The sequence below is a fragment of the Lutra lutra genome, chromosome 1, assembly GCF_902655055.1.
Source record: "Lutra lutra chromosome 1, mLutLut1.2, whole genome shotgun sequence".
Lineage (NCBI taxonomy): Eukaryota > Metazoa > Chordata > Mammalia > Carnivora > Mustelidae > Lutra > Lutra lutra.
Window position 1 is genome coordinate 155,522,412 of NC_062278.1, and position 24,727 is coordinate 155,547,138.

Here is a 24,727-nt window from a genome sequence, read left to right on the forward strand (position 1 = left end):
ACCATCCCCGCATCACCTGTGTCCCCCGCCCCCCCCCCCCGCCCCCCAGGACTCCAAAGTCAGGCCTGCCAGTGTGGACTTGCTTATCCCCGACTGGAAGGGTAACCAAGGAGGGCTCTGACAGGTCTGCCAGGACCAGGGGGCACTCTTACTGCCAGGCCCACCAGAATGAATGCTAGACTCTCTATGTGGAGGGGAGGCATAGGGAGGCAGTGGGCTCTCCGATGTCCCAAAGTCCTGACCCAGTCTTGACCCTCAGAATAGGAAGACCACCCTGTGGCTTACATGCTTACCTGAGGTATCCAAGGCCTGGTTGTACCGGAAAGAGGAGGGGTTAAGGTGAGCGAGTGGTCTAACTGACTTCTATCAGACTCTCACAATGGCTTTATCAGCCCTCAGGAAGTCTGGGTAATTCACTGGTGGGCCCAGCACCCTTCATCCTGGGAGGCCTTCTGGGGGCTCTCCCAAGGGACTTTCCCAAAGGGTGGTGGGCAGCAGGATTCCTGGACTTTCCCTGGGGGTATATGGGTACCCTATAAAGGGGGTATCTGGGTTGCAAGAGTTGAGGGGGAGCAAGGAGGGGGCGTTCCATGGAAGGGCCTAGGGGCCCTTTGTTCCGACAGCCCCTTGGGAGGCCACCCAAAGAAGAAACCCTTGAAATGTAACCCACCTTTAGGTCCTGTCCCACCACTCTGCTGTACAGATCACCAGGGGTTTGGGGTGAGTCTAAAAGGTGAGTTCCCTGCACCCAATCGCTGTAAGCTTTCCCTGCCTGCGCCCCAGCCCTCACCAAAGGCGCTCCTGGGGTTAGAAACTTCCCATCGAGAGAGGAGAGGACCATCCTCCGGACAAGATTTAGGCATACCTCTCCAAGGACCTCCTAACCCATGCCCGTGCACCCATTTTGCAGAAGGGAAAGCAGAGATCCGGGGAGCCGCGGGTGGACGCCGGGACGCCCAGGCTCCCTTTCGCAGCACCCCGGCTGGGATTCGAAGTTACGCGGTCCTTTCCCCGAATGACGCCATTCGGGGAAGATTCTTTCCAGTGGCACCCCAAACCCGGAGAGGCGCCCACAGGTAGGGCGTGGGGCCGGGCCTCCCGCTGTAATGACAGGGCCCACGGCCTGTGGGTGGCGGCGGCGGAGGAAGCGGGAGGAATCTGGCTATTTCTGGCCGGGGCGCGCCCACTAGCCCCGGCAGGGGTTGGCCGGGCTGCTTGTCCCCCTTCTGCCCTCCCCGATCCCCAAGAGGGGGCGGGGAGAGGCGCGGGTTGGCGGGCCCGGGGGGCGGGGCGGTTTCCCCGGCCCACCTCCGGTCTCCTCCCACCAGAGTCCCTTCTGGTCCCTCCACCACACTCCGCTCGGACCCGAGGCCGCCCGCGCAGTCGCCGCGCACGTGTGTCCTGCGGCGCCCCCTCCCGCTGCGCCGGCCGTCGGGCATGGACTCGGGCCGGGACTTCCTGACCCTGCACGGTGAGTTCCCGGCTGGCCTGCGGGCGGACCCTGACATGGGCCGACCCCGCGGGAAGCCGTTCGCTGCCCTGGGCCGGGGACCCCCAGTTCCTTCGGCCGCCCTCCGCCCCGCCCCGGGCCCGCCTCTCAACTCCTTTGTTGCACTAGGGGAAATCTCGGCACAGGACTCTCGGGGTGGGACTGCCAGGCAAGACCTTGGGCGTCTCCAGGCTTGTCCCCCAGATCTGGCCCGAAGTGGTGGTTGGGGTGGGGGTGCGGCTCTGAAGACTTCTCGAAAGGCGACCCCCGACCCCCAGACCCCGCCTCAAGGATTCTGCCTTCTTCTGGTCTCAGAAGCCTGGGCTCCATGGTCCAGCGCGCACGGAAGGGCCGAGGAGGGACGGAACCAGCATCCACGAATAACCAAGTTCTCCCCCACATCGTCCGGGCCGGGCTGGAGAGGCTCCAGGCGTGCCTGGACCGCGTCAGGCCGCGTGGGTGTGGCTGGAGGGGGTGCGGGGCGGGGGAGGAGATGAGGTGCGCAAAGTTGGCTGAGGTCGGGCTGGGCAGCGATGCCCAAGCTGCAAGCAGCAGCCGGATCCTCCCGTCTGCGCACTCTCCTGGCGGGACCGGCTGAGTATCACCTCGAACTGCCTGCAGCTCCACCCTTTGTCCAGTCGAGTTCTGTCCCTCTGACCCACCTGGAAGCAGTCCTTGCCGCATTGCTGTCCCTCCAGGAGAAAGAGCAGCTTCCCACTGCAGAGCCTGGAGGTCTTCTGGCAGGTCAGGCCCCCCAACCTGGTCTGGCATCTCTCTGCTCCAGCCTGGGGACTCAGTCACTTTTAAGGGTGCCTTGTCCTCCTGATTTCTGAGATCATCTGCCAGTTCAACAAACCCTTTCCCTTAGGCCATACACTCACTGCCTAACCCTATCTCCCTGTTTTCTAGGATCTGGGGTTGGAGACTTAGTGCCCACCACTGTCCATCCAAGCCATACATGAAGATAATAGACAGGAAAGAGAAAGGCAGACACCTCCAGCTGCCCACTGGAGAATTCAGGGGGATAGGAGATCTTTCTTTCAGGAGATCTTTCTTTCTTTCAGCCAGCCCCTGGTCTGTCTTATGTTTCCTAGTGTCCATGGCCCAGAGAGACCTTGTTCAGGGCCCAGAGCTGTGACCCTCCCACCACTGGCCTGGGCTCCTCAAGGTAACCTCATCCACCTAGGTCATGGGACTCCTGCCCCTTCCAGTGCTTCCTCTTCTCAGACCAGAGGTGTCCTTAGTGCTCCTGCCAAACTGGCAGGAAGGGAGTCTGGATGGCTCAGAGGACCACAGTGGAGACCTCTGCTTTCTCTCTCATCATCCCTCAGTCAGTACTGTCTGTCCTGCAGAGTCCCACCTCTTCTGGGTCTGTCTCACCCTCAGATCTCCTAAAAGCCCTTTCTGGTCGCCTCTGACACAGCTCATGTTGGAATGGGCTCCATCCTCAGGCGTCTGTGCCTTTGTCTGGTCTTTCTCCCCTGGTGTCTTCCCTGGAGAGGAAGCTACGTGGAGGCACCATAGCGTGGGTTTGGCCCGTTCTCTTTGAGACATGCCTCCCACATGCCTCACTCTGTCCAGCCCCTCCTGAGGGACCGTCAGGGACACTGCAATCTGCAGGCCCTGCCACTTCAAGGTCATCACCCAGAATCACCTCCCTTAATTGCCTCGGTCCCTCCTGCAAGCCGATCAGGAAGCAAGAGCCTGGCAAGGGGAGTTGATGGCAGGAAGAGGTGGTCACTGTACCTTGCCCTGTGCCATTCCAGGGTGTCCACACTGCCATTGGAGTCTGTACCCCTTTCAGATTTGGGGCCCTATGGCACCGAACATGTGGCTTGGGCGGTTGGCAGTCTGCCACAGAGCCTCCCTGGATATGAGCTGTCCTTTACGTCCTCACCCCAGATGGGTGCAGATGCCGTGTAGTCTACAGGCATGGGTTCTAGAGGCGGATTGAGTTCAAGCCTTGACTTTTTCTTTTCTTTTTTTTTTAAGATTTTATTTATTTATTTGCCACATAGAGAGAGAAATCACAAGCAGGTAGAGAGGCGGGCAAAGAGAGAGGGGGAAGCAGGCTCCCTGCTGAGCAGAGAGCCCGACTCGATCCCAGGACCCTGAGATCATGACCTGAGTCGAAGGCAGAGGCTTAACCCACTGAGCCACCCAGGTGCTCCTAAGCCTTGACTTTTTCATCTCAGACAAATCCCTTGATTTCTTGGTGCCTCAGTTTCCTCAGTGAAATAAGGGACAAGAACACTACCGACATCATAGGCTTGCTGTGAGGACTGAATGCCGTCACACATATAAGGCAATGGGAACAGTGCCTAGCGCTCAGTAGGGGCTGTGTTGCTGCAGGAGGCCCACCCCCAAGGGATCATGCCCTGTTCATTCTTGGGAGATGAGGGGGGCACTGTAAGGGAGTCCCTTGCTAGGAAAAATGTGCCCAGAACAGGGCTCAAGAACCAAGGGGCTCCTTCTGGTGTCTCTGGGAAGCCCTCTTCTGGCTTCCTTCCCCTACTCCACTACCTTTGCTGTCACTGTTCTAGCCAGACCAGCGCTGGCCTCACCAGCAGGTCTCCACATATACCCCAAAGGACACTATATCACAGGCCCTCCCCTTACAGAACACGTCCACCTTCACTAACTCTACCTGCCCCGAATCCACCCTGCCCCACTGTCAAAACTAGCATTTGTAAAAGTGGAAGGCAGGCTGTGGGAGGGGCTCATCTTGGCCCCGGGCTCCAGCCCTCATCTGGCCTCTATTTATAAATGTTTTGACCCAGAGCACATCCCTTTGCCTCTCTGGGCCCTTTTTGTCCCCCCATGGCATAGCAACACGCAGTTTACAGGAGACGTCGTGAAGAGAAAGCACCCATCGGCATAGGAACTCTGGGTTGGCAAAAGAGCCAGTACCCCCAAGCCAGCCCCTTATCACCTCAATTATGTTTCCAAACTGTGCCTGAGGTTCCAGGCCCATACCCCACAGACACACACTGATCCACACTGATCTTAACATTTTGTGCCATAGGTCACTTTGGCAGTCAGATGAAGCCTGTGGGCCCCTCCTTGGGGTCATGTTTTTATTTTTATTTTTTTAGATTTTATTTATTTTTATTTTGAGAGAGAGCATGAGAGAGCGAGTGTGCACAGAAGCAGGGGGAGGGGCAGAGGAAGAGGGAGAAGCAGGCTTCCTGCTGAGCAGGAAGCCAGATGATTCCAGGTGGGATCCCGGGACCCTGAGATTGTGACCTGAGCCAAAAGCAGACACTTAACAGACTAAGCCATCCAGGCATCCCAGGGTCATGTTTTTAAATGCATTGAATAAAATACATGAGAACTCAAAGGAAGCAAATTATATTGAGATGTGATTCTATCCATAGGTCTTTGGTGTGGGACTGTGGTGGGGGGCGGTCCTTGATCGTCTGGATGAGAACCCTTGTGTGGTTTCTCTAAAACAGGTTCGCCTTACCCTCTGCCTCCTCCCCCTCCACATGAAGAACAACTTGCTTGTGCCCGTATTTCAGCTCATCTACACTAACACACGTTCTCTTGATTTATTCTCTGCGGCGCGACCTTAGGCAAGTCACTCTGCGCTCCAGTTTATTGTTAGTGTTGCTTTGCTTGGCTGTGCTAATGGCTGGCTTTGCCGGTGACTCACTGCCAGTGCTGGTGACTGGGGCAGCAGGGAAGCGAATGGAGGAACTATTCAGAGGTAGAGAGTAAAAGAGAGGGGTGAGTCAGGCCTCTGGGTGGTGTCCTGACCTTGGCACACAGTAGGGGCTGGGTGCATGAAAGAGAAGTTGTAACTTACATGAAAGGTCCCACTGTTCCCGAGCACACTGGCCGCACAGTTTTGTATAAAGTTGCAGTAGTTCTCATCTATTCATCAAAGCAAGCCTGCGTTAATGGACTCATTTTAAGATCAGCCTTTTTTTCAAGAATTCCATTCGCATTTGGAACCTTGGAGATTACTCCACTCGGGTGGAGAAACTGTGAGGACACAAGTCTGCCTGTGAGGCAACAGCCTGCTGAATTACAATGAATTCGTTGAGTAATTGAAGTAAAATATTTGACGGGCTTGGTGGTCTGACCCCGCCCCATCCCGTCCTTACAGACTTGACCACCCAGGCCGCCGCTACCCGATCTCCCCTTCTCTGCTCAATCTCACTCAAGTTTCGTCCTCCGCCCGGCCCCCAGCAGGTGTCTCGAATTCGCGACTCGGGCTCCGCCCCCGGTGGACACCGCCCCCTGGTGGGACACCAACTCCAAAGCTGACGTTCCGCCCCCTCCCTGCCCGAACCCCGAGTTTTCAGTGCGGGGCCCTCCCTCGGGTCGCCCTCTGGGCCTTAGCTCCGCCCCCGGTCGGCTTCCTGAGTGAGGCTTTGCCTCCACTTCGCCTCCCAGACCGTGCGTTTTTCCCCCGCCTCCCACCCCAACCTCTGTGGCTGTGGCTCCGCCCCCTATCCGCTTTCTGGGTTCTTGCTTTCGCCACTGATTTGCTTCCTGGGTTACAGATTTGTCCCACTCCTCCTCTTGGGTTCTGGCTCCTCCTCTCCTCTCCTGGAGTCCGCCCTTGCCGCACCCCCCAGGAACAAAGGTCCTTCCCCTCCCGGACTGGCCACGTCTCCTGGGGTCTGCCTCCGCCCCTTTTAGCCCTGATTTCTCTCACGCCCCGCCTCTAGGGCCGAGGCTCCGCCCCTGAGGGCTGGTCCCTCCTTCTGGGCTCTGACTCCGCCCCTCCACGCCCGGGCGCCGCTGTGCTCCGCTCCAGGGCAGTAGTTTCGCCCCCACTGCCAGGGCTTTCTAGAGGCTGCGCTGTCCCGGGTCAGGCTCGGTGTCCCAGAGGCAGTGGGGAGCGTCATGCAATGCCTAGGACTCCCGAGCCGGAGCCGCTCCAGAGAGCTCTACCTGCAGGAGCAGAGCCTCAAGGTGGCAGCGCTCAATGGGCAGAGGCTGGGTAAGGACCGCAGGGAGCTCGGAGCTCTGCTGGGAAGGCAGCTAGGGCAGGATGTAGACTATGTTACTTTGATCCTTTGGTTGGACCAGTTTAGGACTTCTGTGAGTGTGAGACCCTCTGTGGGTCTGTGTTTGCCGGGGTGGCATTTGGAGTGTTTTTGGGGGGGGTGGGGGATTGGTTACTTCTCATCCTACCTGAGCCACTCCAAAGCCCCCCAACCCTTACCACCCTTCACCCCTCCTGTTTACAGATTTCTGAGGCACTACTAGTTATGTGGCTAGTGTGTAACTGGTATGACCGTGTAACCCAAGGAGATGATTTTCTGAGACTATGTGATCCAATGTGATGCTGTGTAAGTGTGAATTCCGAGTGATAACCTAGTGGTGATTCTGTCCCTCGTGTGGTACGGGGGCCACTGTGCAGCAGTGATGATGGGTAACACTGTGTGACCAAATGTGTGACACTGTAGCACCGGTGTGACCTTGTGTGGTCCAGTGTGATGCTCAGTGCCCTGACTGACTGAGGGCGACAGATCAACAGTGGGTGACCCGGGTGACTGGTTCTGTGTTACAGTATGTGTTATGTGGATTTTCTGACATTACTCAATGTGCCTGAGTGGGGACTTGCATAAGGTAATGTTTCCTAGCACTAACCCTTGGGCAGGCTTTGGAGTCCTGACTCCACAGTGTAACTTCCTTGAGCCTCAGTTTCCTCATCTGTAAAATGCGAGTAATGATAGTGCTTTCCTCCTCCGGTTGTTGGGGGGATTAAATACATGTGCTAAGAACAGTATCTTATTCAAGTATTGGCCATGAATGTGATGGTGGCTGCTATGATTATCATAGTGATGATGTTTTGGCACTGTGTGTTGAGTGTGGCAGTGTGTAACTGTGTAGCTTTGTGTGGCTGTGGGGCACAGACCCAATTTGTCTCCATTATGCATCAGTACAGGGACAGGACTCCACAGGAGGAGAAGGTACTGGACCTGAGTGAGTGGGGCTGGGCAACGAGTGCCCATAGACTTTCTGGGTACTAAGGGAGCAAGGGTGGCAGGGTGGCAGCCCAGAAGCCTCAGAAATAAAAGGGCCAGCCGTCAATGAGACTCAGAGGTGGGGGTGCTTGCCCAGGTCCCCTAATGGCCCAGAAGGCAGTGGCTATTATCAAGGCCCACCTTGGGGCTGAGGTCCGTGTTCCAGAAACCATGTCAGCAGCCAGGGGACTTATCTCTGCCTGACCGTAGACAAGGCCACAGCCTGGCTCCAGGACAGGATGAACATGTCATCTCCCCACGGTGTTTTCCAGAACTGGAGGGTGGGGCTCACCTTCTACTTTCCAACCTCCTCCCCCATTACCATCTGTGTTGTTGGCCATGGCTTGTCCTAATGAGTGCCCAGCTTTGGGGGCAAGGGGCAGGCCAGGGTGAGGAGAAGCCCTGCAGATTATACTTCAGCCTCAGAAAGGACAATGGAATGCCCCAGCAGAGGCTGAGGGACTCCCTTCTGGCATCTGGGAACTCCCTTCCTTTTGTTCCAAGTGCCCCAGACACAGCCAGCAGTATAGGACATCCTACAGCCCTTCTCAGCTCCACTGATCCTCCCCTGAGGCTGAAGGGAGGCTGCTCATGCTAAGACAGAGGGGTCTCCCAGAAGTGTGCAGAGACTTGGAACAAAAAAAGAAGAAGGCACATCACACTGTCACCTCTGAGGAGACCCACAGACGCCTCTTCTGGTGCTGTTCTCACCCAGGGCTGATGGGGGAACAGAGGCAGGGGGAGGAGAGCTGCCTAAAGCCATGAGGGTGTGTGTGTGGGTTTAGCACTGGGCTCTGTCCCTAGTGGTAGCAGGAGACTGGGGAGGGATAGAGAGGGTATGGGTGGCTGAGGCCTGGGGGAAGCAGTCCAGAAGGTTCCCTTTGTCTTGTGGGTGTGTGGGCCAGGCTGGTGGGGTTGGGGAGTGGGGATAGCCTGTCAGACTGTGGATCTGGGCTCAGAAAAGAAAAGCTTATAGGACTTGTCACAGGCCCCTCAGACTGGACCCACATAGTCCCCGATGCCACCGCTCTGCTGGAGCGGAAGGATAAGGATTGCTGAAGGGCCACATGGTTTTAGTTCTGGGGATGGAGTGAGGTGAGATGGCCAAGCAGCTCTGAGCAGAGATGGCTGCTGGACTGATCTGGCTCCATGGATAGATATGGATCTAGATGCATCTATCTCTGTATTATATTGATAAATCATTGAGGTGGGGAGTGGTCTCTCCTTGATCACAGTTGATACTCTGTTTGGGGAATGAGGGGATGAGGGCGCCTAGTGCCCCTTTGGTACCTCTTGCTTGGACCTGTTAGGGCAAAGGGCATTGTATCTTTGGGAACCCATGCTGCGGAGGCCAGCTCAGGCCTCTGAAGATAGCCGCACAGGAGGGGCCATGCAGCTAGGGTCTGATCCTTGCTTAGGGCCCTGGGCTGCCGGGTCCTGCCTCAGCTGCTAGGAAGGCAGCACTGTGCTTTGGGGCTATTATTCCCTGAGGGTCCCAGATCCAGGACACTAAGAGATGGGGTGGGCGTGGAGAGCCAGGGGCATCCCAGAGGCCAAACTCGGGCCACAGTGGGCTCATCTGTCTCTTCTGGGGGCAAGGATCAGAGACCTACTCAAGTAGGTGGAGCTCAGGATGGGGGAGCAGGAGGGGTGAGGGTGACAGGGATGGGCACAAGGGTCCTACAGCAACCATAACCTTGACTCTAAGAACTACAACTCTGGAACCTTTTTGTTCCTGCTCCGCCTATTACTTTGGTCCTGGCTTCCTTCAGATCACTCTGACCCCTAAGTATGACCAGGAGGGTACGTTTTGTTTTCCAAAGTCAGGCCATTTCTCAGGCATTTCTCAGGTGTTCTTGAATTAGCTGCTTCACCTTGTCCATTCAGCTGTGGATGACAGGTCACAAGTGTATCCTTGAGTGGGTGGGTGTCCTAAGGTTTGCATGGCCTTGGCTGGCAATCAGAGATGACTTCTTGGAGAAGGCAGGGCTCCAGGATCAGGTTGGGGCATGGGTGAAGGTGGGAGAAGGAACCGTGAGTGGAGGGTGAGGCTGGTGAGAAATGGGACCTTTCTCCGAGAGGGCCCAGAGGTGGGAGTAGGTAGCCTGGGGCCTGGGACAGCAGGGACGCCAGAGGAAGTGGCATCTCACCAGCTGTAACCCTCTAGGCCTACAGGATGATGAGGACCTACAGGCACTGCTAAAGGGCAGCCAGCTCCTGAAGGTGAAATCCAACTCATGGCGGCGAGAACGTTTCTACAAGTTGCAGGAAGACTGCAAGACCATCTGGCAGGAGTCGCGCAAGGTCATGCGGACCCCGGAGTCCCAGCTGTGTGAGTGTCTCAGGGCTGCAGGGTGGGGGGGGGCGCAGAGTGTGGACCCTGTGCTTGTGTGGGGAATTGGATGCTGGTTGGGGCAGGGGATGGGGGTGGGGAGGTCAGTCCTGGACCAGGACCACAAATAGGGACACCCAGGCCTGGCCTGTTGGTGCCCAGGTCGGTCACACAACCAGGACCAAATACAGGGAAACTAAAGCTGGCAAGCTGGCAAGGATGGGGGAGAAGAGTTTTTTAAATCACCAAAGGGACTAGTGAGGCCTAGTCTGGGCCGGAGAGGGCAGTCATGGAGGACCAGAGATGGAGAGGCTAAAAAGCCTTTTGAGGGTAGGGATACATAACTGTGACCACAGGTGGGGAAAGCCAGGCTCAGGAGTAGGGAGGTTGCTGGACTGTGTTGTCTGAACGCACAGGGTATCCACCCAGACCCATGTGAAAAGGAGGGAAGTTGGGTGGATTAGGACTCCAGGTGTAGTGAGGCCAAAAGCCAAGCCCAAAGTCCGGGGGCAGATAAGGCCCTTCCGGGTATCAGTGGCCAGGATGTGAGGTGGGGCCACAGAAGGCAGTGCCTTCCTGGGACTGGGGCCATAGCAAAGAGGTAGGGTAGAGTGGAGGGAGGCCTTAACTGGGCAGCTCCCTGGAGGGTGTTGGGTCTGAGGATTTTCTGGAAGCTTTGGAAAAGGCCTTGCAAATGGAGAGCGCCTCCAGAGTCCTCCCAGAGAAAGACGCTGTGCTGGTTAGCTGTCTTTAGCACAGAATGCCCTAAAGATTCTGTAAAATGAGGGGTGCCTGGGTGGCTCAGTGGGTTAAAGCCTCTGCCTTCGGCTCAGGTCGTGATCCCAGGGTTCTGGGATTGAGCCCCGAATCGGGCTCTCTGCTCAGCAGGGAACCTGCTCCCCTTCCTCTCTCTCTGCCTACCTGTGATCTCTGTCTAATAAATAAATAAAATCTTAAAAAAAAAAAAGATTCTGTAAAATGAGAAGTGCCCACTGCATCTTTACTTAGTGAGAACATTTTATTTATTTTTTTTAAAGATTTCATTTATTTATTTGACAGAGAGACATCATAAGTAGGCAGAGAGGCTGGCAGAGGGGGGAGGGGGAAGCAGGCTCCCCACTGAGCAGACAGCCCGATATGGGACTCCATCCCAGGACCCTGAGATCATGACCTGAGCCAAAGACAGAGGCTTAATCTACTGAGCCACCCGGGCGCCCTAGTGAGAACATTTTAGGCCAATGCTACCCAAAAGAACTTTCTTTGGTAATAGAAATGTTCTATATCTATGCTGTACAGTATGGATGCCTCTAGCTACCTGTAACCATTGAGCCCTTGAGATGTGCCTAGTGTGACTGAGGAACTGAATTCTTTTTTTTTTTTTTTTTTAATTTTACTCATTTATTTGACAAAGAGAGATCACAAGTAGACAGAGAGGCAGGCAGAGAGAGAGAGAGAGAGGGAAGCAGGCTCCCTGCTGAGCAGAGAGCCCAATTCGGGACTCGATCCCAGGACCCTGAGATCATGACCTGAGCCGAAGGCAGCGGCTTAACCCACTGAGCCACCCAGGCGCCCGAGGAACTGAATTCTTAATTGTACTGAATTGTAGCTACTTTGTATTTAAATAGCCATGTGTGGCTGGCGGCTGTTGTATTGGACAATGTGTAAAGATCTGGTACCTGAATTTCACCCAACCCAGACCCCCGCCCTTGGCCGTGGTGGGGAGAGGAGGAGAAGGGGCAGGGGCAGGGACAGCCCACTGGGGAGGGCAACCAGACACAGGTGACAAGCTCCAGATGGGAGAGGGGACAGGAGGATGGGAGGTGCCCAGGAAGGGTTCAATGGGCCTTAGGACACTGGGCAGAAACCTAAGAAAGTATTGTCTACTGGCTGTGTGGCCTGTGGCAGGGTCAGAGTTGAGGCAGGACAGGATCAGGGTTTGATAGGGAGAGCTGGGCTGGGGCCTTGGGGCCGTGGGCCATGGAAGGTTTCTGAGCCAGGCAGGGTAGGGTTAAAGTGGACAGAGCCTGAAGTTCTCTCCAAAAGCCACCCGAATGCGTGTCAGTCACACAGCCTGGGAGTGACCCAGACCTTGCCTCTGTCTGTTGGTGGCCCCAGCCAGGCTCCTTCATGGGTCTCTGCCCTGATATGGGGCTTCCTGTTAGACACTGGTGGGGGTGCGGCACAGTGGGAAAGGGAATCTCGCTCTCTGAGCTCTGGGGATTCCTGAGAGGCACCCCCTCCACCAGCCACTACATATGTCTGGTTCCCTGTTGTGTGCCTGGCACTGGGTGGCGACCGGCATGGGGGCAGAGACAAGAGGAGTAGGGGACCTGGGCTGGAGAGATGAGCCCCTCATACTAGGAGGATTGTGAGCACAAGGGCAGGAGGGGCCTTCCAGGTTGGAAACCCATGTGAGCCAAGGTGCAGGGGCAAGAACGAGGAAGGGGCATGAGTGAGCCGCCTGACCTGACCAGAGGGGCTGCTGAGGGGACGGGTGCGGCGGGATGTGCTCAGAGTAACACCGAGCTGGCTCTCGGGCTGAGCATACCTGTTGGCTGCTTCCCTTCTCTGGGGGAGCAGTGAGACTGTTGTCCCCAAATGCTCTCTCCCCTCGGGGAGCCTGAGGCCAGGTGAGAGAGGAGGGGAACAGTGCCCCCAGTTCTCTCTGCTCCCTCCTCCCTAAGTTTCCCCTGATCCTGCCACTGCTCCTGTCCCCCCACTCTGGCTTCCAGGCATTATCAGCAGTGCAGGCGTCTGGACTCTCTCTCTGGTGCTGGTGGGGGTGCTGGCAGCCTGGGAGCTGCATGGCTCCGGTTTCCTGTTTCCACTCCCAGCCCAGGGCTGTAGCAGCTAGTCTGGGCCTAGCAGGCATTAAGTAGGGACATCCCCTGCACCCCAAATGGCCTGGGGCTCACATGCCCCACTCTCGGAGCCTGCCACCCAGGCTGGGCACATCCCTTCACCTGGGGCTTGCAGGTGCATAGGAGGCTTCTGGGCACTCGGGGTGCAGACAGGCATAGGCGAGCTTGGCAGCTGGAGCTGGGCTAGGACCCAGGACAGATAGATGGCTCAGAACACAGGTGGGGCAGGGGCGGAGCCTGGACCTTGATGCTGAGCAGCTTAGCATGAGCCCAGCTGAGGGGACTGGCTCCCAGCCGGGCCAGGAAGGGCACCCTGGGGTCGGGGGGAGGGGGCGCGGTGGGAAGGCGCCAGTCTTGCTGCTCCCTGAAGCTTGGAAGGCTTGGATGTGAGAGGAGGGCTCTCCCCCCAGTTCCTAAGGGCAGAATGATGGACTCTCTCAGATCCTTAAGGGCCACCACTTTGAGTCCTAGAGGGCAAGAGCCTTCTCGCACTCTTCTTACCAAGGGGTTCCCTGATCAGGACACACACAGACACACACAGGCCAAGGTCGGGCCTGTGCTGCAGCACAAGCACTTCTCCCTGTGGCCCCACACCCCAGGGCCAGCGCTGCCTGAGTGTGGCTCCAGGCTCCCGCAGGGTCAGGGGAGGGGCCTGCGGGGAAGACGCCCCAAAGGCCCAAAGTCAAGTACGATCTGGAGGGTATGTATCCTATCTGTCACAGGCTCCAAGCTCCAGAATGGTCTCTCCCCATCTCTAAAAGCCCTGTCCTGCCTGAGTACTCTCCTGGGGGTCCTCGTCCCTCCATCTGGAAACAGTAGGGCCTGGGGTCCCAGGTGCCCTTCTCTAGGGTCAGTCTTTCTCGATGTTCCCCACACCCCTCCCCTTATTTCCCCTACCCATCACAGCTGTGTCTCATATTCCTCCTCCACCTCAGTCTCTGTCCTCCTTCCTCCCTTGTGTTCCCCTTGTCCGTCCTCCCACCCCACTCCTTGTCTCTGGATCCAGGCCTGAGCTCCAACCCTGGCTCTGGGTACCCATGCTGTGCTTTGGCCACACCAGGGGCGGGGACAGGCCTCACAACTCTCTTTGCCACCTATCCCCTTCTTGCAGTCTCCATTGAGGACATTCAGGAGGTGCGGAAGGGGCACCGCACAGAGGGCATGGAGAAGTTCGCCCGGGATGTGCCCGAGGACCGCTGCTTCTCTGTAGTCTTCAAGGACCAGCGCAACACACTAGACCTCATTGCGCCATCGCCGGCGGAGGCCCAGCACTGGGTGCTGGGTCTGCGCAAGATCATCCATCACTCGGGCTCCATGGACCAGAGGCAGAAGCTGCAGCAGTATCCTTCTGGTGGTGGTGGGTCCTGGCCTAGCCTGTGGATCCTGGCCGTGGTCATGGCCAGGGCAGCCTGGTTATGGAAGATACTGAGCCTGGGCCATCATAGACATAACAGAGGCTGGGTGGGTGGCTTACACGACAGAAACAAATCTTCTTACAGTTCTGGAGGCTGGAGACCCGAGGTCTGGGTGCCAGTGTGGTCGGGTTCTGACGAGAGCTCTCATCCTGGCTCGTGAGTGGTTGCCAGCTCACTGCGTCCTCACATGGCAGAGAGAGTGACAGACAAGCTCTTTGGTGTCTCCTCTTATAAGGGCAGTAATTCTATCATGAATTACATGACCTTATATAAGCCCCCCATGACTCATCCCCAGATGCCATCATATTGGGGGGTAGCCCTCCCACATATTAATTTGGGGGGAGCACAGTTCAGTCCTTACACAAAGGGAAGCAGAGGAGGTACCTGGAGCCCTGTTTGGTCTACTCAGTGCAGCCCCCACTGACCCTTCTTCTCCCCCCATAACCAGCACAGAGTTCTGCTAATGGCAACAGCTTCCATGTGAGACCGAGTCTTGAGTGTTTGACTGTTTCTTGGAGTTACTACATTTTTTCTGTCTGGGAATTTGGAAGGCCAAGGCACCCCCCTGTGCCATTCTTTGGGGAATGGTCAAATTTTCCTGGGCCTCATGTGCAGGCCAGCCTATAGGCTTAAAACAAATTCACTTCTACATCTGGATGCATGACAGCACACTAGCCTGTGGTTCAAAGTGGTCAGACTTCTGGTACAGAGGATTAGGGTGGAACCAGCTTCAGTTCCTTTATTTTAATGACAGTTTTATTGGCATATCATTCACATACCATGTGATTCACCTGCTTAAAGTGTACACGTCAATGCTGTTTAGTATGTCACAGGGTTGTAAGTAATTTTACAACACTTTCATCACCTTAAAAGGAACCCTGTACCCATGAGCAGTCAGGCCTCATTTCCCCATAATCCTCCAGCCCTAGACAATCACTAATCTGCTTTCTGGCTCTTTATGTTTGCCTTTTTCTGGACATCTCATATAAATGGAATCAGAGTCTTTTGTGACTGGCTTCTTTCATGGAGCTTGTTTTTCAGGTGAATCCATGTTGTAGTGTCACTCAGTACCTCATTCCTTCTTATGGCTGAATAACATTCCATGGTGTGGTTGTTCCACATTTTATTTACCCAGCCAGTGGTTGATGGACGGTGGGGTTTTCACTCCGGAGCTTTTATGAATTAATGCTGCTATGAACACTGGTGCAGAAGTTTTGTGTAGTACGTACCTAGAATTTACAAGCCTTATGGTAATTGCATGTATGTTTAAACTTTTGAGGGACTTCTAGTTTTCCAACAAGGAAATTGACATTCCCACCAGGAGTGTATGAGGGTTCCAGTTTGTCACATCTTTGCCAAGGCTAGTTACTATCATTACTACTATTCTGTCCTAACCACCCTTGTAGGTGTGAAGTTGTATCTCATTGTGGTCTTGACTTGCATTTCTTTGACAGCTAATGGTGTCAGCTGTCTTTACATGTGTTTTTTGTTTTGTTTTGTTCTGGTTTTTTTTTTTTTTAAGATTTTATTTATTTATTTGAGAGAGAGAGACACAGCAAGAGAGGGAACACAAGCAGGGAGAGTGTGAGAGGGAGAAGCAGGCTCCCGCTGAGCAGGGAACCCAATGAGGGGCACAATCCCAGGACCCTAAGATCATGACCTGAGTCAAAGGCAGACACTTAATGACTGAGCCACCTAGGCACTCATCTTTACATGTGTTTATTGGTCATTTGTAGAAATATCAGATCCTTTGCCCATTTTTTATTTATTATGTTTTTTTAAGATTTTGTTTTTAAGTAATCTCTACAGCCAACATAGGGCTTGAACTTACAACCCTATGATCAAGAGTTAAATGCTTGGGGGCACCTGGGTGCTCAGTCAGTTAAGTGTCTCACTCTTAGTTTTGGCTCAGGTCATGATCTCAGGGTCATGAGATTAAGCCTTACGTCAGGCTCTATGCTTAGTGCAGAATCTGCTGGAGATTTCTTCTCTCTACCTTTCCCTCTGCCCCTCCCCCTGCTCTCACATGCTCTTTCTCTTGCTCTAAAATAAATAAATTAAAACTCTTAAAAAAAAAAAAAAAGAGTTGCACTCTCTACCTACTGAACCAGCTAGGCACCCCTGTTAAGCTCTTTTTAAAATTGACTTATTTAAAAAAAATCTTTACTTGTAAAATCTACATAACATAAGATTTACCATCTTTAACCATTTTAATTGTGTTGAGTACATTCACATTGTCAGTGCAAGATGCAACTCTTCTCATCTTGTAAAACTGAAATTCTCTCCCCATTAAACAACAACTTCTCATTCTCACACCTCCAGTCCCCACTCGACAGCCCTGACCCCCCGCAGCCACAATTCTGCCTTTGTCTCTCTGAATTTGACCACCCTAAGGACTTCAGACAAGTAGAATCATACAGTATTTGTCTTTTTGCAACTGGCTTATTTCACTTAGCATAAATGTCCTCAAGGTTCATCTGTGTGGTAGCCCGTGTCCGAATTCCCATTCTGAGGTGAAATAATAATATTCCACTGTCCGCATACACCATATATTGTTTTTTCATTCATCCATTGATGGGCATGCTTCCACCTTTTTTCTGTTGTGAATAATGCTGCTGTGAACATGGCTACACAAACATCTCTCTGAGACCCTGCTTTCAATTCTTTTGGGGTCTATAGCCAGAAGCAGAGTTGTTGGATCACAGGGTAATTCTACTTTGAACTTTTGAAGGCATGCCATATTGTTTTCCACAGCATCCAACCTACTTTCTACTCCCACTGACAATGCTCCAGGCTTCCGATTTCTTCAAGTCCTCAACACACTTGTTCTACTCTTTTTTTTTTTTTGTTGTTGGTTTGGTTTGGGGTTTGATAGGTATCTTATCATGGTTTTGATTTGCATTTCCCTAATGATTAATGATATTGAGCCTTGGTTTTTTATTTGCTTTCCTGTATCTTCTCTGGAGAAATGTCTATTCACATCCATGGTGCAGTTTTTACCTGGGTTATTTGTCTTTTTTTTTTTTTTTTTTTTTTTTTTTTTTTTTTTTCAGAGAGAGAGAGTGCACAAGTAGGCGAAGTGGCAGGGAGAGGCAGAGAGAGAAGCAGGCTCCCCGCTGAGCAAGGAGCCCGATGTGGGACTCGATCCCAGGACACTGGGATCATGACCTGAACCGAAGGCAGCGGCTTAACCCACTGAGCCACCCAGGTGCCCGGTTATTTGTCTTTTTATTATTGAGTTGTAAGAGTTGTTTATGTATACTAGGTACAAGGCCTGTCATAATTATGCTTTGTAAATAATTTCTCTTATTGTGTGGGTTCTCTTCTCTTAATGGTATTTGAAGCACGAATTTTTAGTTTCGGTGAAGTCTAATTCATCTGCTTTTTGCTTTTGTGGGTTGTGATTTTTGGTGTTATATCTAAGAAGGCTTTGCTTAACCCCAGATCACTAATGTTTACTCTTACTATTTTCTTCTAAAGGTTCTATAGTTTTAGCTATTACATTTAGGTCTTTGCTTCATTTTGAATTCATTTGTGTGTGTGGTGGGATGTGGGGGATTCAACTTCATTTTTTTGTTAGCCTATAGGTAGTTGTCCCAGCACCACAAGTTGAACTTGTTTTTACACCCTCATCGAAAATCAATTGACCGTAAATATGAGGATTTCTTTTCTTTTTCAACGATTTTATTTATTTGAGAGAGAATAAGAGTGAGAGAGAGAGAGAAGTCAGAGGGGAGGGAGAAGCAGACTCCCCACTGAGCAGAGAGCCCGACAAGGGGCTTGATCCCAGGACACCCTGGGATCGTGACCTGAGCTGAAGGCAGAAGCCTAACTAACCACCTCAAGAGGGTTTATTTTCATGGCTGTCAGTTTTATTCCATTTATCTATGTCTATCCTTGCATCAGCACACAACAGTTTGGTTACTGTAACTTTGTAAATTTAGGAATCAGGAAGTGTGAGTTCTCCAAAAAAAATTTTTTTTAAAGATATATTTGAGAGAGATTGAGCAAGCAGGAGTGGGAGGGACAGAGGGACAGCAAGAGAGAATCTCAAGCAGACTCTAAGGGCTTGATCTCATGACCCTGAGATCAAGAGTTGGATCCTTAACAGACTGCTCCACCCAGGTGCCCCTGTTCTTTTTTTGCAAGATTGTTTTGACTCTTCTGGGTCCCTTGATGTCCCATGTGAATTTTAGGATCAATTTCTGCAGATAAGCCAGCATTTTTATGATAGAGATTGCATTGATATAGATCAATCTGGAGAGTATTCCCTATATTTAATAATATCAAATCTTGTGATCCTTAAATATGGATATCTTTCCATTTATTTAGGTCTTCCTTAATTTCTTACGACATTGTTTTGTAGTTTTCAGAGTATAAGCTATACATTTAAAAAAAATCATTCCTAAGTATTTTAATTCATTTTGAGTCTACTTGATGGAATTACTTTAATTTCATTTTCTGATTATTCATTGCTAGTGTATGTCCAGCTGCTTTAAGGGACATCCTTTGAGCTTTTTTCGTTTCCTTACTCTGTACTTTTCAGCACTTCATAGATTTTTAAGTATTTTTTCTCAGTGCTACCTCTGCCTAATTTTGAGTTTTCTTAAAAATCCACTTCTGTAGCATCAGCTTATCCTTGGACAGTCTCGTGCCCCCGGAGGGTTCTGTTGCCCAGCCCTTGAGATCATAAAGCCATCCCAGCCTGCTAAATAATCATCGACATGAGGACCTCATGTTTGACTGGACTACTCTGAAGTTGATTTTTTTTTTAACCTGGAATTCTGCCATAATTATTTTTTCATGTAAATATATACATAAAGTATGGCTATGTTAGAATGAAGTTTTCTTTAATTTTTAAAAAAGATTTATTGATTTATTTTAGAAAGAGAGTGTGTGTGCATGTGTGCAGAGAGGGGCAGAGGGAGAGAGAGGGTATCTCCAGGCAAACTCTCCACTGAGAGTGCAGAGCCCAAGGCAGGGCCCAGTCTTGTGATGCTGTGATCATGACCTGAGCCAAAACCAAGAGTAGGACACCTAACCACCTGAGCCACCCAGGTGCCCCAGACTGAAGTTTTAAAGGCTGACAAAATGAAATTACTAATATTCGGGTTCTGCCCCCAGTCCTCTTTTCTGCATTGCAATTTGCCTAATGATGCACTTGCCAAAAATAGTGGAGATCTTACATTTGTATCCATTTTCTCTGTACCATTATGTCATAATTTTTTCCCTGTGTTAGTAGAGTCTCCACAAAAAGCTGTAGTGACTGTGTAATATGCAGTTGATGCCCTCTAAGTTAGTGATCTGTTCTTTTAGTGTTGAACATTTATTTTCAGTCTTTCACTACTATAAGTAACATTGCAAAGAACTATGTTCCTAAATGCTTTCAGTATTCAGGAGTATGTCCTTACCAGTAGATTTCTAGAAGTGGAATTGGTGAGTCCAATGATGTAATGGTTTCGAGCTTTAGCTCTATCTTTGCATCACGTTCCCAAGGGTTGAACAATTTCCTTTATCCAAGTGGTAGATGGGAGTGTCCATGTCACCTCACCCCTACCTGCACTGGATCATAGACTTTTCAAGTGCTGATCTTAGAGTTTAAGGAACTGCATCTCATTTGCAAACTGTTAATGTCTTTGATTACCGAGAATTTTTGGAAAAGGTTAGTTTATGACCTTTTCTCATTTAGTTATTAGGGTCATCATCGTGTTTTCTGGATGGCTTTATTTTTTCTTTATTTGACCCTCAGAATTATTTAAAGTTTACATGGCATCAATTATGTTGTTTCCTTTGTGACTTCTTCTAAAAACCTGCTGTCATTTTTAAAAAAATTGTTTTCATTGTCTTTGTTCTTTAATTTCTCTGGAATATAATGTGGAGGTCCTTTTTCTTGACTTCTCCAGGTCAAGTCTGAGGGGGTAGAGGCCAGAGATAATGGAGAAGTGGGGCTAAGTGCCCCCATTGTGAGGATGTGATGCAGGCTTTGTTTTTGCTTGTGAGACACTCACCTTCTGATCTGTGGCTTCAAGTTTGCTGTTTCTTGTAAAAATAAGCCTCAAGCGCTTTAGTCAGGTTGGCTAACTTATGTATTGAAAACCAGAAGGACATATCTTGAAACGTTGACGGGACCATGGGGATTTGTTTGTTTACTTTTCTGTATTTTGTAAGCTATCTATAGTGAACGCTTTCCCAGTGAGAAAAGAATTTTTTTTTTTTTTTAATGTGAAAGGGTTTGAAGCCAGTAAATAGAAAAAAAGACCCCTTAATAGGATATAACATTTCCTCCAAAGAGGCCGTCGGGTCTTGTCTCTGGAATGCTGGTATGGCAGGCCCGAAGGGAGCTTTGTCTGTAGGTGATCTCAGTCCATCTGGGCCCTGGGTTTGAAACCCAGCTACAGCTGGGACCTTGGGGGTATCGGGGCTCCTGGGTTCTTTCCTTACTTCTTGCCCAGCTGGATTCACTCCTGCTTGCGAAAAGCTGACAAAAACAAGGACAACAAGATGAGCTTCAAGGAGCTGCAGAACTTCCTGAAGGAGCTAAACATCCAGGTGGATGACAGCTATGCCCGGAAGATCTTCAGGGTGAGGCAGGGAGTGAGGGCTGGGTCTGTGTGGCCATGGGCCCTGGGACCCTAGTGGGGAACACGCTTTGAGCCCTGCCCACCCGGCCTGGCAGGAATGTGACCACTCCCAGACGGACTCCCTGGAGGACGATGAAATTGAGGCCTTCTACAAGATGCTGACCCAGCGGGAGGAGATTGATCGCACCTTCGCAGAGGCTGCAGGCTCCAGGGAAACGCTGTCGGTGGATCAGCTGGTGACGTTCCTGCAGCACCAGCAGCGGGAGGAGGCGGCAGGGCCTGCACTGGCCCTCTCCCTCATTGAGCGCTATGAGCCCAGTGAGACTGGTGAGAGCCTGGCTACAGCCTGTGGCCTGCAGTCCCTGGGGCCACACCGGGCTGGGAGACCCCTGGAGAGACTACAGCCCGAGGGTAGGGAGCTCAAGGGAACAGAAGGGCACCCTGGTCAGTATCTGCTTGCCCCATGAAAGTAAGCTGATGGGAGACGGGGCTCCAGCATCACTACCCCTCTCTTGGTTGCTTCTCCAGAGGGTTTTGCGGACTCCTCCTCCAGAAATAGAGAGGAGGCTGGGAAAGCAAACCCTTTTCCTGCTTCCGCCCATCTTCCTTCCATCTTTGAGATGGACCGACGGGGCCCTGTCTTGGAGGGGCTTCCGTTTGGAGGCCCAGAGGAGGAGATGAGGCTCCGGCTTCAGGGGGCCTCACAGTGTGGGGGACCGAAGCGGAGAAGACAGGGCCCCACCCTGGGGTAGTCACAGGCTGATGGTTGACTCACATTCACCGCCTCCGAGAGATAACAGCTCAGAACAGGGAAACACGGACAGCAGGGGGCTCCCCTCCCAGAGCGGTGGCGCCCTGAAGGTCTCCTGAAGGTGGCTGGCCTGGCCCGAAGGGCTCTCACGGGCACTGGTGTCCTCCTTCGCAGCCAAGGCACAGCGGCAGATGACAAAGGACGGCTTCCTCATGTACCTGCTGTCTGCCGACGGCAGCGCCTTCAGCCTGGCGCACCGGCGGGTCTACCAGGACATGGGCCAGCCGCTCAGCCACTACCTGATGTCCTCCTCGCACAACACCTACCTACTGGAAGACCAGCTCACTGGGCCCAGCAGCACTGAAGCCTACATCCGGTGGGGCCCGGGGAGGGGGCGGGGGCGGGGTCCGGGCGGCCTGGGGGCGGGGCCGGGCGCCTGGGGGCGGGGTCGGAGGGCCTAGCCGCCACGCCTACCCGCAGGGCGCTGTGCAAAGGCTGCCGCTGCCTGGAGCTCGACTGCTGGGACGGCCCCAACCAGGAGCCGGTCATCTACCACGGCTACACTTTCACCTCCAAGATCCTCCTCTGCGACGTGCTCAGGGCCATCCGGGACTACGCCTTCAAGGTTGCGCGCGCCCCTGGAGGGTGAGGAGGGAAGTGGTAGTGGCGGTCCCCCGACTCCTAACCTGCCCTCGGGCCTCCAGGCGTCCCCCTACCCCGTCATCCTGTCCCTGGAGAATCACTGCAGCCTGGAGCAGCAGCGTGTGATGGCGCGACACCTGCGCACCATCCTGGGCCCCATGCTGTTGGACCGGCCGCTGGACGGGGTCACCAGCAGTCTGCCTTCCCCTGAGGTTCGCAGTGGGCATGGGGGTACCCAGACGAGAGAGCAGGGGGACTGGCTGGGAGGCCCTTGGGTCTTAACGAGCGGCTCCTCCCTTCTTAGCAACTGAAGGGGAAGATCTTGCTGAAGGGGAAGAAGCTTGGGGGGCTCCTGCCCCCTGGCGGGGAGGGTGGCCCTGAAGCCACTGTCGTGTCTGATGAGGACGAGGCTGCTGAGATGGAGGACGAGGCCGTGAGGAGCCGTGTGCAGCGCAAGCCCAGGGTTCGAGGGGGAGCTGTTGGGGAGGGGGCAGCCCTGGGGCCCTCCCCCATCATGGGATGTTTGCCTTGTCTCAGTTCTCTGTGGCTGCCACTCAGACCCTCTGCTCCCCTCTCTCTGTCTGTCTCCCTCTCTGTCTCTCTGCGTCTGGGTTTCTGGCTCTCAGTGCCCACCTGCCCCAACCTCTGAATCTAACCTGGGCCTCCCCATGGCCCCCAGGAGGACAAGCTCAGGCTAGTGAAGGAGCTCTCCGATATGATCATTTACTGCAAGAGTGTCCACTTTGGGGGCTTCTCCAGCCCTGGCACCCCAGGGCAGGCTTTCTATGAGATGGTGTCCTTCTCCGAGAACCGCGTCCTCCGGCTGCTCCAAGAGTCAGGTGAGCCCCAGCCTGGCTGGCTGTCTCAGTATTCGGACCGGTGGGGGCCAGGCCTGGCTCCATGACTCTGAATGGGGCACTCCCTGCTGTTACCAGATGGGGGCAGGGCAGCCGTGGGGCGGGGGGCTTGGGCTCCCTAGGAGGCCTGCACTTCTGACCACCCCCACCCTTTTCAGGAAACAGCTTAGTTCGCCACAATGTCAATCACCTGAGCAGAATCTACCCTGCTGGGTGGAGAACGGACTCCTCCAACTACAGCCCCGTGGAGATGTGGAACGGGGGCTGCCAGATCGGTATGGGCTGGCAGGGGCTGAGGAGGCCAGGGTGAGGGTTTCAGTCCAGAGGGCCAGGGATCAGGTGCCTCTGGGGACCCCGCTGGGGCCAGACACAGGGACTTGTGGGCTTAGGAGCTGGTAGTCTTGGTTTGGACATATTCCCCCACCAGTCAGTCAGGGTCTGACATCACCTGGTTACCACATTAGCCCTTTGAATTCCAACACCGGAAGTGGAATGTGAGGCTGGTGTGGGTCAGTGATGGGGGTGGGAGGGCAGGAGGCATTGAAGGGATGCCAGACCCCGCTTCTGCCTCACTGTGTGGCCCTAAGGCCTCCGTGTACCCTGAATAGTCCGGGCTCTAGGGCCCCCAAGGCCAGCCCACAGCCTGTGACTGCTCTGTCTGCATACAGTGGCCCTGAATTTCCAAACACCTGGCCCAGAGATGGATGTATACCAGGGCCGCTTCCAGGACAACGGGGCCTGCGGGTACGTGCTGAAGCCCGCCTTCCTGCGAGACCCGAACTCTACCTTTAACTCACGTGCCCTGACTCAGGGGCCCTGGTGGACCCGGAAGCGGCTCACTGTCAGGGTATGGCCAGCCACCCGCAGGACGGGAGCCCAGGGGCCTCCCTCCTCCCCACTGCTACTCCTGAGCCCTCCTCTGTCCCTTGCCTCTGCTCAGGTAATCTCCGGGCAGCAGTTGCCAAAAGTCAACAAGAATAAGAATTCAATTGTGGACCCCAAGGTGACGGTGGAGATCCACGGCGTGGGCCGGGACATGGCCAGCCGCCAGACAGCCGTAGTCACCAATAACGGTACTCGCTGGGCCTGGGTGGGGCCTGACCTCCAGAGCTGGCATCCCACTCTTGACGTGCTGCTTGCACTCCTAGGTTTCAACCCGTGGTGGGACACAGAGTTTGAGTTTGAGGTGGTCGTGCCTGAGCTTGCCCTGGTGCGCTTTGTGGTGGAGGATTATGACGCATCCTCCAAGAACGACTTCATTGGTCAGAGCACCATCCCCTTGGGCAGCCTCAAGCAAGGTGAGTGTTTGTTGAGGAGAGGGGACGGCAAGGTGGAGGAGGCAGGGCCTGTTACCTTGGGCTGGGGCCGTGGAAGTCTCTCGACGACATCTCACTGAGTCACCGGAACTCTCTGTGTGTTCTTTCCCGCCCATCCCCCTGCCAGGATACCGCCATGTCCATCTCTTGTCTAAGAACGGAGACCAGCACCCGTCTGCCACCCTCTTTGTGAAGGTGTCTCTCCAGGACTAGGTTTGGGGGTTCTGATGGGGGCTGCCCCAAGCAGGCCGGGCCCTCTGTCCCCATCCAGGAACAGGGCTGCTGTGGCTGCTCCCAACCTCTCACTTGGAGCTAGAGGCCCCGCCCTGCCTTCAGCTCTAACATCCCGTCTGTGCTGCTGCTTCTCTGGGATCCCAGGAGCTGGCCCTGTCCCTGGAGCTCTCCTCAGTTCCGTTAGGAAAAACACTGCAGCCCTCCGCCCTCTGGCCTGGCCCTGGGCTGAGGGTTTTTATAAAAGTTAAAAGACTAATTCCTATGG

General features: G+C 53.6%; 1 protein-coding gene across 2 annotated transcripts; it reads left to right on the top strand.

Annotated features, from left to right (window-relative positions):
- The first annotated feature begins 1,313 nt into the window (after positions 1-1,313).
- PLCD1 (phospholipase C delta 1) lies at positions 1,314-24,718 on the top strand. 2 transcript variants are annotated; one of them, XM_047740647.1, is made up of 15 exons: positions 1,314-1,471; positions 9,641-9,805; positions 13,778-14,006; positions 20,534-20,663; positions 20,758-20,989; positions 21,588-21,789; positions 21,894-22,038; positions 22,118-22,267; positions 22,360-22,518; positions 22,735-22,894; positions 23,071-23,187; positions 23,581-23,759; positions 23,853-23,985; positions 24,061-24,210; positions 24,356-24,718. In XM_047740647.1, the coding sequence occupies exons 1-15, from the start codon at positions 1,438-1,440 to the stop codon at positions 24,439-24,441; spliced, it is 2,271 nt and encodes a 756-aa protein (XP_047596603.1). In that variant the 5' UTR covers positions 1,314-1,437; the 3' UTR covers positions 24,442-24,718. The 2 variants fall into 2 exon arrangements, with proteins under 2 accessions (XP_047596603.1, XP_047596592.1); XM_047740636.1 differs by lacking the exon at positions 1,314-1,471 and adding an exon at positions 6,287-6,443.
- The last annotated feature ends 9 nt before the right edge of the window (positions 24,719-24,727 follow it).

Coding starts and splice junctions, on each gene's coding strand:
- PLCD1 (XM_047740636.1), top strand. CDS start 6,347: ATGCAATGCCTAGGACTCCCGAGCCGGAGCCGCTCCAGAGAGCTCTAC. Junction 23,760..23,852: donor GGAAGCGGCTCACTGTCAGG/GTATGGCCAGCC, acceptor GCCTCTGCTCAG/GTAATCTCCGGGCAGCAGTT. Junction 24,211..24,355: donor CTTGGGCAGCCTCAAGCAAG/GTGAGTGTTTGT, acceptor TCCCCCTGCCAG/GATACCGCCATGTCCATCTC.